At 48.6% G+C, this 12,008-nt stretch overlaps 2 protein-coding genes across 2 annotated transcripts in view; both read right to left on the reverse strand.

The window, feature by feature from the left end:
* The window catches only part of LOC100089841 (butyrophilin subfamily 1 member A1-like), a 61,384-nt gene extending 55,953 nt beyond the window's left edge, over positions 1-5,431 (reverse strand). The window contains exons 1-3 of the mRNA XM_029056023.2: positions 5,172-5,431; positions 4,727-4,816; positions 3,430-3,774 (exon numbers count right to left, since the gene is read on the reverse strand). Of these exons, the coding sequence (XP_028911856.1) occupies positions 3,430-3,774; positions 4,727-4,814 (433 nt within the window). The 5' untranslated portion in view covers positions 4,815-4,816; positions 5,172-5,431. The remainder of the gene's footprint in view (positions 1-3,429; positions 3,775-4,726; positions 4,817-5,171) is intronic.
* Positions 544-3,757, reverse strand: LOC107547148 (selection and upkeep of intraepithelial T-cells protein 1-like). Its single transcript, XM_029056034.2, has 4 exons — positions 3,668-3,757; positions 1,707-1,940; positions 843-863; positions 544-742 (listed from the first exon to the last, which is right to left on the reverse strand). Exons 2-4 carry the CDS (start codon positions 1,876-1,878, stop codon positions 708-710), a joined length of 228 nt encoding a protein of 75 aa, XP_028911867.2. The 5' UTR covers positions 1,879-1,940; positions 3,668-3,757; the 3' UTR covers positions 544-707.
* Positions 5,432-12,008: the final 6,577 nt, after the last annotated feature.

Raw genomic sequence — 12,008 nt, forward strand, 5'->3', positions numbered from 1 at the left:
TCCTCAGATAGGACGAGTAGGCGGAACGCCGTGTCGGGATCGAGAGTGCCGTGGGCTGCGGACAGAGTGTGTGGGTGAGCGTTGGGGGCTCGGGGCAGAGGAGACTCCGGGGCGGGTCCGGGCCGGGCCCGGGCGCAGCACGGGAGGGCTGCCCGGAGGGGGCGGGTCCGGAGCTGTGACCCCCCACTCCGCCGGCCCCCCGGCCACCGCCGCACACTGTGTCCCCCACGGGCCCCGCCCGGAGGCTCCGCCCCGCCCCCCGGATGAGACACGGCGGTGACGTCATCGCGCTCCGCCCCGCCCCCAGGGCTCAGGCCCCAGCCGACCCCCCATCTCCGCCGGGGAGCCCCCGCTCCTGCCTGGGGCTTCACCTCCCCTCTGTCCCCCCCGCACTCAGGTCCAGCCATTCCGGGAGGCTCCTAACAGCAGCAGGGAGGAGCAGGAGGGGGAGGAGAAAGAAGAGCGGGAGGAGTGGTGGGCAGGGAATGTGTCTGATGTTCTATTGTACTCTCCCAAGCGCTTAGTTCAGTGCTTTGCATACAGTGAGCGCTCAAAAAATACACTTCAATCAATGAATGAATGAATGGAGGGTGAAGAGGCCGCAGAGGGTTCTGGAAGGGACCCTGGGTCTGGGGGTCAGGGCAGAAGCCAAGGAGGGCTTGGACCTCCGAAGTGGGAGGGACCAGTTATCACAGAGCATGTTAGGGTCACTTACTGCAGCATAATTCTTCCAGTGTCTGCCCTGCAAAAACAACAGAGAGAGGAGATGTCACTGGGCTGATGGAGCACATACAAACACCAACATGAGAAAATGACAGAAATGAAAGAAACACGGAACTTACTGAGCTCCAATAGGAATTTCTCTGGAAACGAACAGAAATAAGTCAGGGACTCTCTAGAACAGCGTGGCTCAGTGGAAAGAGCATGGGCTTTGGAGTCAGGGCTCATGAGTTCGAATCCCAGCTCTGCCACTTGTCAGCTGTGTGACTGTGGGCAAGTCACTTAACTTCTCTGGGCCTCAGTTCCCTCATCTGTAAAATGGGGATTAAGACTGTGAGCCCCACGTGGGACAACCTGATTCCCCTATGTCTACCCCAGCGCTTAGAACAGTGCTCGGCACATAGTAAGCGCTTAACAAATACCAACATCATCATCATTAGAACAGGAGAACTGGGGGTGGGCTGGCAGGGGTTGAAATGGGGTTGGAGAAGGTCAGTTTCTTGGACATACAGCAGGGGACTGGCTCCTCGAGAAGATACCCACTGCCCAAGGAATGAGCCATAGATCTGGAATGGTGACCACTGTCCCCGGAATCGCCGGGAAGAGCTGGTTGATTGTGACCAGTCACTATTGCCCAGATCTCAGATCTCCCGGCTCCACTATGGGGACACTGGGGTGGTGCAGAAAAATGCAAGGTTATCGATGGGCTCCAGTCTGAAGTGCATCCGAGGACTGGGGTTTCTCTACTCCCTATCGTCTCCCCACCCGCGTGAGTGATGGGTGACAAAGTCAGAGGGTTGGTCGGTTCTTTCTCTTGGGGAAATACTCTGCCAGATTGTGGGTTGTATGTGTGAGGTTGGGGATCTGTCTCTGCCAGCTATCTGGGGGCACTGACTTCTGATCTGTCTGTCTCTCCCTTCCCTGTCTGGTCTACTGTCTTTCCCTGCCACAAGAAAGAAGTCTCAGAAATATTCTCATTCCTTTACCTTTGTCCCTGGGGTGTTTCCAGATGAGATAAAGACCCCCAGCGATGAGCATCTGTTCTCCAAACAGCTCAACTCCACTATCGTACAGGTGCACGACATTAGAAGGCTGGAATAGGAACCACCTCACCTCCATAAACTCAGCACTTTTCTTAGGATTCAGGTGACAGGACATCTCAGTGTCTCCCCCCTCCAAGGCCAGGACAGGCTCTGCAGGTCCAATCACAGAAAACTGAGCTGTAAAAAAGAGAGAGAGAGACTGTCAGAAAGGAGCAGGACCTGGGGCTTTGATAGGCAGGAGAGACATCTCCAGAGGAAGGACAGAGCTGCCTCCTGTCTGCTCTCTGAAGGCTCCAGGCTGTCCGGTCCTCTTCTATTCTCCATCTATACCTGATCCCTTGGAGAACTCATTCGCTCCCACAACTTCAACTACCATCTCTATGCACATGATTCCCAAATCTCCCAGGGCCACCATCAAGGACAGAGCCGTCGGGAAGAGGGTAGCTGAAATAGAATTCCCAAAAATATCATCAGAGGGAAACATGGGGCAAATATGGCCTATTCCATAACTTTGCCTGTGGGACCCTGGAGGGGTGTAATACATTTTCTTCAAGGTTTGGGTATGTTTTGTTCACTGGATCCATAGCTTTTTCATAGCTTTATATATTTTAAAGCCATAGCATTTTTTCATAGGCTTATGCATTAAAGCCATAGCTTTCTTGTAGGTTGCATTGGTAGAAAGCCATAGCTTTCTTGTAGGTTATGCATTAAAGTCATAGTTTTATTAGCAAAATTCAGTCAGTTTGTTTCATTCTTCTGCGCTTGGAACTAAGTGCCCCTTTGGGGTGCATCAGTGCCTAAAAAATATAACAATAATAATAATGATAATGATAAAGAATATGGAGGGAGTTCTAGGTAGAAGGGATGACATGAACAAGAGGTGACAGTGAGAGGGACGCGATCAGGTACAGTGAGTAGGTTGGCGTAGAAGGAGCAAAGTGGATGGGTGGGAACTCTGGGTAATAATAACAATAATAATAATTGCATTTTTTATGTGCTTACTATGTGCCAGGCGCTGTTCTAAGTGCTGGGGTGAATAAAAATAAATCTGGCTGGACACAGTCTCTGTCCCACGTGGGGCTCATAGTCTCAATCTCCATTTCACAGTTGAGGTAACTGTGACACAGATAAGTGAAGTGACTTGCCTAAGGTCATGCAGTTAGTAAGCACTTATAAATACTTTATAAAAATGGAACATAAGCAGGCTCAGATATGGCCATGCCTCATCCTAACCAGCCTGGGCTGGAACCACTAGAACAGGCTCCTGCCCCAACCCTGTAGAGCCCCTGAATCAGGAGAGAACCTAACATTAGAAAACAAATGTTTCTTGGGAAAAACCTGTCCAGCAGGTGAGAGGGGAATGCTTGTCCTGAGCCTTATTTAGCACCAAGCTATTCAGAATCACAGGAATCCAGTCTGGAAACTGACTCAGGAAGAGTCTGACCCATGGAAAATGTTTTGTGGAAATGCTGCATCAAGCAGTGCTGCCTGTGGAACAACATGGGGTTGGGGGCAGCTTGGATAGGACTCTGGGTAAGAGGGAGTGGACACTGTAGAGCCCTGAAGCTGCAAGGGGCTCTGGGAAAGAACTGGACTGTCTAAGCGACTGCATAAGAATGAGAGAGAAAAATCCTCCACTGGTCACAATGAAAAACCAGCCACTCACCAACCACCTGCAGCTCCAGAGGGGCTTCATCAGCAGAAATGCCATCAGAGAAAGAACAATGATAGTTTCCCTCATCAGAGGCTCTGACACTGTGTAGTCTCACAGCCACACTCCCATAATCCATGGTGTCTCTCACCAATTCTGTCCTCTCTTGATACTCCATCTGTTCTCCAAACAGCTCAACTCCACTATCATACAGGTGCACGACATTAGAAGGCTGGAATAGGAACCACCTCACCTCCATAAACTCAGCACTTTTCTTAGGGTTCAGGTGACAGGACATCTCAGTGTCTCCCCCCTCCAAGGCCAGGACAGGCTCTGCAGGTCCAATCACAGAAAACTGAGCTGTAAAAAAGAGAGAGAGAGACTGTCAGAAAGGAGCAGGACCTGGGGCTTTGATAGGCAGGAGAGACATCTCCAGAGGAAGGACAGAGCTGCCTCCTGTCTGCTCTCTGAAGGCTCCAGGCTGTCCGGTCCTCTTCTATTCTCCATCTATACCTGATCCCTTGGAGAACTCATTCGCTCCCACTTCAATTACCATCTCTATGCACATGATTCCCAAATCTCCACCTCCAGCCCTGATCTCCCTTCTTTTCTGCAAACGTATACTTTCTTCTGCCTTTAGGACATTTCTACTTGGATGTCCTGCAGATACCTCACCCTTAACATGTCCAAAACAGAGTTACTTTTCTGCGCACCAAAAGCCTGCACTCCCCATGACTTTCCCATCAATGTAAACACCACCACCGTCCTCCCTCTCTCACAAGCCCGTTATCTTGGCATTATCCTCAACATATCTTTCTCATTCAATACACATATTCAATCTATCACCAAATCCTGTCAGTGCAACTTTTGCAACATTGCTAAAATCCACCTTTTCCTCTCCACCCAAACTGCTACCACATTAATCTAAGCACTTATCCTATCCTGCCATGATTACTGCTTCAGCCTCTTTGCTGACCTCCCTGCCTCCTGTCCACCCTCAGCCCCACAAAAGTTATGTACATATATGCCCATCTCTCCCTCTAGACTGTAAGCTCTTTGTGGGTAAGGAATATGTCTACCAACTCTGTTATATCATACTCCCCCAGTTGCTTACAACAGTACTTTGCAAAGGGTAAGTGTTCAATAAATACACTCGATTGATTGAGAGGACATACAATCCCCCTGGCACTGATCTCTGAGAGAAACCATTCACACTGGTGACCCCCGGGGGATTTATTTATTTATTTATTTATTTATTTATTTATTTATGAGACATCCTCATAGGGCAGTGAAATGGGGAAGAAATTCTTACCTGAACCCATTGTGAGCAGCTGGAGAAAGAGGAGGATGATGAGGAACCTGGATGTGAAGGATTCTGGGCAATCTGCCACGTTCTCCATCTCTGGGGCCACAGACAGACAACAGTGGCTCAGTCAAAACCTGCCCCACTCACCATCAGAGAGCCAGACCAAGGCTGGGACATGAGCAGTGCAAGACTCTTGGATCTGACATCGGTACAGATCAGCTTCTTGTCACATCTGTCACCAAATGTCCCAAACCAACTTTCTTACCCCAGGCACCCAGATATCAATCCCCAACACTCCCACACCCATGCCAGACAACTCACAGACTCTGTCCCTCAGCTTGAGTCAGGGAGATGACCTGAATCTGTTCTTCACTCCCACATGGGTAGTGGGATCAGAGCTCCAGCCCCTTGGCCAGGATCTCCTGGGCATTTACAGCTGCAGGACACTGACCTGAGAGATGGTGGTTTGAGAATAGAGGTCAAAGGTCAGCAGGAGCTTTGGAATGTTTCCTTTGTCTTCATCTGGCATTTCCACATTCTGGGTAGGGGTGCAGGAGCCTTGCAGAGCTGAGTTATGGACCAGGCTCTTCGGGGGGTCCCCAGTCCCCAGGGGGTTCCAGCAGCTGGTACTTAGTAGAAGGCTACCACCTCACCCTGCCCCAACCAGCCACTGTGGAAGTGAAAGTTGAACAGGAGAGTTGACTGGACTCTGGAAACCTGTTATGGTGAGGAATAAAAACAGTTGTAGGAGGAGAATACCCAGTTCCTGGATCCTCTCCCAGACCCAGACCAGATATGTGTGAACGCGTGGTTGGAATTGTTTCCCCACTTTGAGGATGCTTGTGTCCCTCCTGGATCTGTTGTCCCCTTGAGTACAGGAATTCTCCTGGATGATGGAGGTGGGAGTGTGGAGAGAGAAGGGAAGGAACCACCATTCCTGTTCTGGGAAATGTAGAGTTGGCGCATTGCCTGCCTTCTCTCCACCCCTTGTTCCTCCCACCTCCTTTCTGCCTCTGTTCCCCAAAAGTGTTAGTCAGGTTGGGAGGGATGGGGGTGGGGAGGGGAGGAGAGAGAGGAATCAGAGTTCCCCAACTCCACAATGTGCTAGATCCATTAGCTCCCTCCTTGCCCAGATAAGGGATGTGCGGGGTTTCTCTCTCCTTCTCTGTCCCAGTGGCTGGGGGTGTCAGTGGGTGAGGCTGTGATTGGAGAACGGACAGGGTGCTAGAAGTGGGAGGTGGGGTGCCAAGCCTAATCCCCCAGTGGCTCCCTCTGACCCCAAAATGTCTCTACCCCAAGTGGGGGAGAACTAAGGGATGACCCAGTTCCAATCAGTCAATCATATTTATTGAGCACTTACTATCTGTGGGGCACTGAACTAAGGTGCTTGGGACAGTACAACAGTGAAACACACATTCCTCGCCCATACGTTCTTATAGTGTAGAGGGAGAGACAGAAATTAATATGAATAAATGAGGAATGTTTACATTAGTGCTGAGGACAGAGGTGGTGAATAAAGGAAGCAAGTCTGGGTGACACAGAAGGGAGTGGGAAAAGAAGAAATGAGGACTTAGAGAAGGAGGAAGAGATGTGCCTTCAATAAGCCTTTGAAGTGGAGGAGAGTAATTCTCTGTCAGATATGAAGAGGTAAGGGCTTCCAGGCCGGAGACAAGACAAGAAGTCTACGGCAACATAGACGAGATTGAGGTACAGTGAGGGAATTAGAGGAGGCATTAGAGGAGGGAAGTGTGCAGGGCAGGTTATATTAGAAGAGTAGTGAGGTGAGGTAGGAGGGTGGTGGGTCAACCTGCGTTCTCTGCCTCCTGCTTCACTGAGCCCAGCATGAGGATTTTTGTGGGGGAAAGGAAGGACCAGCCCTCCTTATTCAGGGGTCAGAAGAATTACGTGCCGTGGGCTACCAGAACAATCCAGGGATGGGAGTCAATGGGTAGGGAAGGAGAGAACCCTGTCCATTCAAAGGAGTTTGGGGTGTTCAGTCTTTCCCTCCTGAGGGCAAACCCAACACCCAACCCCAGCCACCCCTACTTCTGTTTTTTCTGGGAGAGGTGCAGCCCTCAGGGCATCTCCCATCCCCCCACATCGCCCTCTACATCCTGTGCCTACCCTTACCCCAAATTCTCTGTCCAGAAGAATTTCCCCAAAATTCAGGTCCCTCCCCAAGAGCAGGGTCCCCTCAGACTCAGCAGCTGGGCCGTCACAGCCCGCAGCCCCAGCAGCAGGGCAGATTCTCCATGGTTTGGTGGCAGCCAGGATCCCCTCACCAGGAATGGAAGTTCCTTGTGCAGGATCAGTTGCAAGAATTGACTTGTCTGGCCACCACCCTCCAAAAGAAAGGCAGCATTTGAATGTCTCATCAGTCACTGAGCAGAACTCACCGACAAAGATAGAAAAATGAAAGGGAAACTGATATAAAGGAAATGCAATTTGTTTGTTGAGTTTGGATGTCAGTTAGGCTGCCCTGCTGCCCCGTGACGTCCAGGGAGGAATACCCTGGTGCAGGCAGAATTCCACAAACTCTTCGGGGCTCTACCTTCTGGAAAAAGGAAATCTACATTTGATGCCGAACAGTCCCACAGTCTCGGGAGTGGTTTTTTTGTATCTCTGAAGTGCCAACGTTGTCTCCCCTTCTAGACTAGAAACTCCTTGTGGGTAGCCAACCTGTCTACCAACTCTGTTAGATGGTACTCTCCTATGTGCTTGTACAGTGCTCAGAAACACAGTAAGCCCTTAATAAATTTTACTGGTTGATTGACTGACTGGAGGGAGGGAGGCGAGGAGGATTTGGAAAAAGATAAGGGAAGTTCAGGTTTGGTTTGTAGGAATGATTATGACTCAGTCTTGTTAATTTCTCCACCTGAGATTCTGGGATGGAGTAATAATAGTACTACATTTCCTTTTTACATCATAATAATTGTGAAATTTGTTAAGTTCTTACTATGTGCCAAGCACTGTACTAATCCCTGGAGTCGATACAAGCAAATCAGACTGCTGGACACAGTCTCTGTTCCACAAGGGGGTCACAGTCTAGGTGAGCGGGAAAGACAGGCATTTCATCCTTATTTTAGAGCTGAGGAAACTGAGGTACAGAACACTCAAGAACAAAAAACTGTCTTTGTTCATTCATTCATTCAATCGTATTTATGGAGCACTTACTGTGTGCAGAACACTGTACTAAGCGCTTGGAAAGTACAATTTGGCAACAGATAGAGACAATCCCTACCTAACAATGGGCCTTTGTTGACCCAAGGGCCTCTCTCTAGGAATGAGGCAATAAATGACCAATAAATGAAGATTCAGGAATGATTAACTATTTATTAATGAATAATAATTCCCAGTAAACATCATGAAACCCAAAAAGCCAAGTGGCACCAGAGACAACCATTTAATTGACACATCAGCATTTGAATGGTATTTGTTAAGCACTTACTAAGCACCGGGCTCTGTATTAAGTTGTGGGGTAGTCACGAGAAAATCAGGGTGGTCACAGTCCGCGTCCCATATAAACCTCAAAGTCTTAATCTCCATTTTACAGGTGAGGAAACTAAGGAACAGGGAAGTTAAATGATTTGTCCAACACCATACAGCAGGCAAGTGGCAAACCCCCTCCACCTGTGCTTCCTCATACCTTTTCAAAACAGCCAACCCCTCCCTTCTTCCCTCCCTGACTGCCTTTTTCAACTCTTCACTTTCCAACAGTTTCTTCCCTACTTCTTTCAAACATACTTACCTGTCCTCTATCCTAAAAAAACCCTCCCAGTGCCTCCCTCCAGTTATCACCCCATCACACTCCTACCATTTCTCTCCAAAATTCTTGAAAACGTTGTAAATACTTGCTGTCTCCACTTCCTCTCCTCCAATTCTCTCCTAGATTCCCTTAAATCTGGCTTCAGTCCCCAACACTCAAATGAAGCAGCCCTTGCTATGGTCGCCATTGACTTTCTCCTTGCCAAATCTGATTGCCTCTACTCTATCCAAATCCTCCTAGACTGCTTAGCTGTCTTCAACACTGTAGACACCCCCTTCTTGAAATTTTATCCAATCTTGCCTTGAATCCATCACTAAATCCTGTCGGTTCTACCTCCACAACATCGCTAAAATCTTCTCTTTCCTCTCCATGCAAAGTCCTACCACATTAATTAGGAGAAGCAGCACGGTGTAGTGGATAGAGCATGGGCCTGGGAATCAGAAGGTTATGGGTTCTAATCCTGGCTCTGCCACTTGTCTGCTGTGTGACCTCGGGCAAATCACTTCACTTCTCTGGGCGTCAGTTCCCTCATCTGTAAAAATGGGGATTGAGATTGTGAGCACATGATACGGGGACTGTGTCCAGCCCCATCTGCTTGTATCCACTCCAGAGCTTTGTAGAGTGCCTGCCTCTTAGTTGAGTGCTTAACAAATATGATTATTATTAGTAGTAGTAATAATAATAATAACAATAATAATAATGTTGGTATTTGTTAAGCGCTTACTATGTGCAGAGCACTGTTCTAAGCGCTGGGGCAGACACAGGGTAATCAGATTGTCCCATGTGGGGCTCACAGTGTTAATCCCCATTTTACAGATGAAGTAACTGAGGCACAGAGAAGTTAAGTGACTTGCCCACAGTCACACAGCTGACAAGTGGCAAAGCCGGGATTCGAACCCATGACCTCTGACTCCAAAGCCCGTGCTCTTTCCACTGAGCCACGCTGCTTCTCTAATAATAATCTGATCACTTATATTACTCCCCCTCGACTGCTGTATCAGCCTCCTTTGCTGACCTCCCAGCCTCCTGTCTCTCCCCACTCCAGTCCATACTTCACTCAGCTGCCTGGATCATTTTTCTACAAAAACGTTCAGGACATGTTCCCCCACTCCTCAAGAATCTCAAGTAAGTGCTCAATAAATATGATTGACTGACTGGCATTCCAGGCAGTTTGGGATGTTCTATATTTCCCCTCCAATCCCCTCTTGTGGGCACCCCAACCCACTCCTCAAGTGGTTACCCATCTACGTCCGCATCAAAAAGAAACTCCTCACCATCGGCTTTAGAAAACTCAGTCATGCTGCCCTTTTCTACCTCACCTCGCTAATCTCCTACTATAACCCAGCCTACACACATCCCTCCTCTAATAATAACTTCTAACTGTACCTCGATCTCGTCTATTTCACCACCAATGTCTTGCCCACATCTTACCTCTGGCCTGGAATGCCCTCCCTCTTCATATCCAACAGACAATTCCTCTCCCCCACTTCAAAGCCTTACTGAACGCATATCTCGTCCAGAAGGCTTTCCCTGACCAAACCCTCTTTTCCTTATCTTAAATTCCCTTCTGTGTCACCCTGACGTGCTCCCCTTATTCATCCACCCTCCCAGCCCCAAAGCATATATGTACATATTTGTAGTTTATAAAAATGTCTGTCTCCCCTCTAGGCTCTAAGCTCTTTGGGGTCAGGGAATATGTCTATTATTGTATTCCCCCAAGTGCTTAGTACAGTACTCTGCACACGGTAAGTGCTCAGTAAATATGATTGACTGACTTTCTAGGGAGTTTGGGATGTTCTATCTTTCCCCTCCAATCCCTTCTTGTGGGCACCGCCAACCCAGCCACCCCTTCCTCTAGCTGTTCTGGCGCAGGAGCTGCCTTGATAACATCTTTCATCCCCCCCACGCCCCACGCCCTCTACATCCTGTACTCAAACCTACGCCTGTCCAGTAACCAAGAGAATTTCCCCAGAAGTCAGCTCCCACTCTTGAGAGCAGGGTCCCCCCAGACTCACCAGCCCGATTCATCCCTGGCCCGTCCGAGCCAGCAGCTCCGAAAAAAGGGCAGATTCTCTGTTATTTGGTGGTTGGTCAGGCTCACCTCACCAGGACCTGAAGTTTTTTCTTCAGGATCAGTTTCAACACGGGAGGTTGAAGGGCACCACTCCCGCCCCCCCAAAATGTGATATTTGAATGTCTTATCAATCACTGGCAGAACTCACCAGAGGCAGTTAGAAGAGTGAGAGGGAAACTGATGAATGAAAATTATTCAAAATTGAATAATAGAGTATATTAAATTATATACTCTCATAATTATGATGGTATTTGTTATGCACTTGCTATATGCCAAGCACTGTTCTAAGCACTGGGGTAGATACACATGGGGCTCACAGTTTTAATCCCCATTTTACAGATGAGGTAACTGAGGCACAGACAAGTTAAGTGACTTGCCCAAAGTCACACAGCTGATAAGTGGCGGGACTGGGATTAGAACCCACGTCCTCTGAATCCCAGGCCTGTGCTCTCTCCACTAAGCCAAACTGCTTCTTTATACTCTAAGTCCTATGTGGGCAAAGGACTGTGTCCCACCTGATTAGGTTGCATCTACCCCAGTTCTTAGAATAGGGCTTGGCACACAGTAAGCTCTTAAGTGCCATACCATTCCATAAATTGTTATGTACAATATCAATCCATTAATAAATGGTGCTAATGAAAGATTATCCTGGGCAGCATACTGTACTAAGTGCTGGGAAATGCACAATAGTATTACTAGACACCATCTCTGTCCTCAAAGAAATTACATTTTAGTGGGGGAGAAAGACACTAAAATAACTTCCAACTACAGGGAAGTTAGAAAGTTGTGAGTGCCAGTGTGCTGAGCTGATAGTTTGGAGGATGTGAAGTGACACCCAAATCTACATGACACCCAAATCTACATCTCCTCCCCTGTTCTCTCTCCCTCCCTTCAGGCTCGTATCTCCTCCTGCCTTCAGGACATCTCCACCTGGGTGTCCACCCACCACCTAAAGCTCATCATGTCCAAGACTGGGCTCCCTATCTTCCTTCCCAAACCCTGTCCTCAACCCTGACTTTCCCATCACTGTGGACGGCACTACCATCTTTTTCATCTCACAAGCCCGCAACCTTGGTGTCATCCTTGACTCAGCTCACTCATTCACCCCACACAACCAATCCATCACCAAAACCCACCAGTCTCACCTTCACATCATCGTGAAGATCTGCCCTTTCCTCTCCATCGAAACTGCTACCTTGTTGGTACAATCTCTCATAATATTCCCAGTGGATTATTGCATCAGCATCCTCTCTGATCTCCCATCCTCCTGTCTCTCCCCACTTCAGTCTATACTTCACTCCGCAGACCAAATTATCTTTCTACAGAAACACTCTGGGCATGCCACTCCCCTCTTCAAAAACCTCCAGTGGTTGCCTATCAACCTGTGCATGAAGGAAAACTCCTCACTCTTGGTGTCAAAGCTCTCCATTACTTTGCCCTCTCCTACC

This window comes from Ornithorhynchus anatinus, chromosome X5 (genome assembly GCF_004115215.2).
Source record: "Ornithorhynchus anatinus isolate Pmale09 chromosome X5, mOrnAna1.pri.v4, whole genome shotgun sequence".
NCBI lineage: Eukaryota > Metazoa > Chordata > Mammalia > Monotremata > Ornithorhynchidae > Ornithorhynchus > Ornithorhynchus anatinus.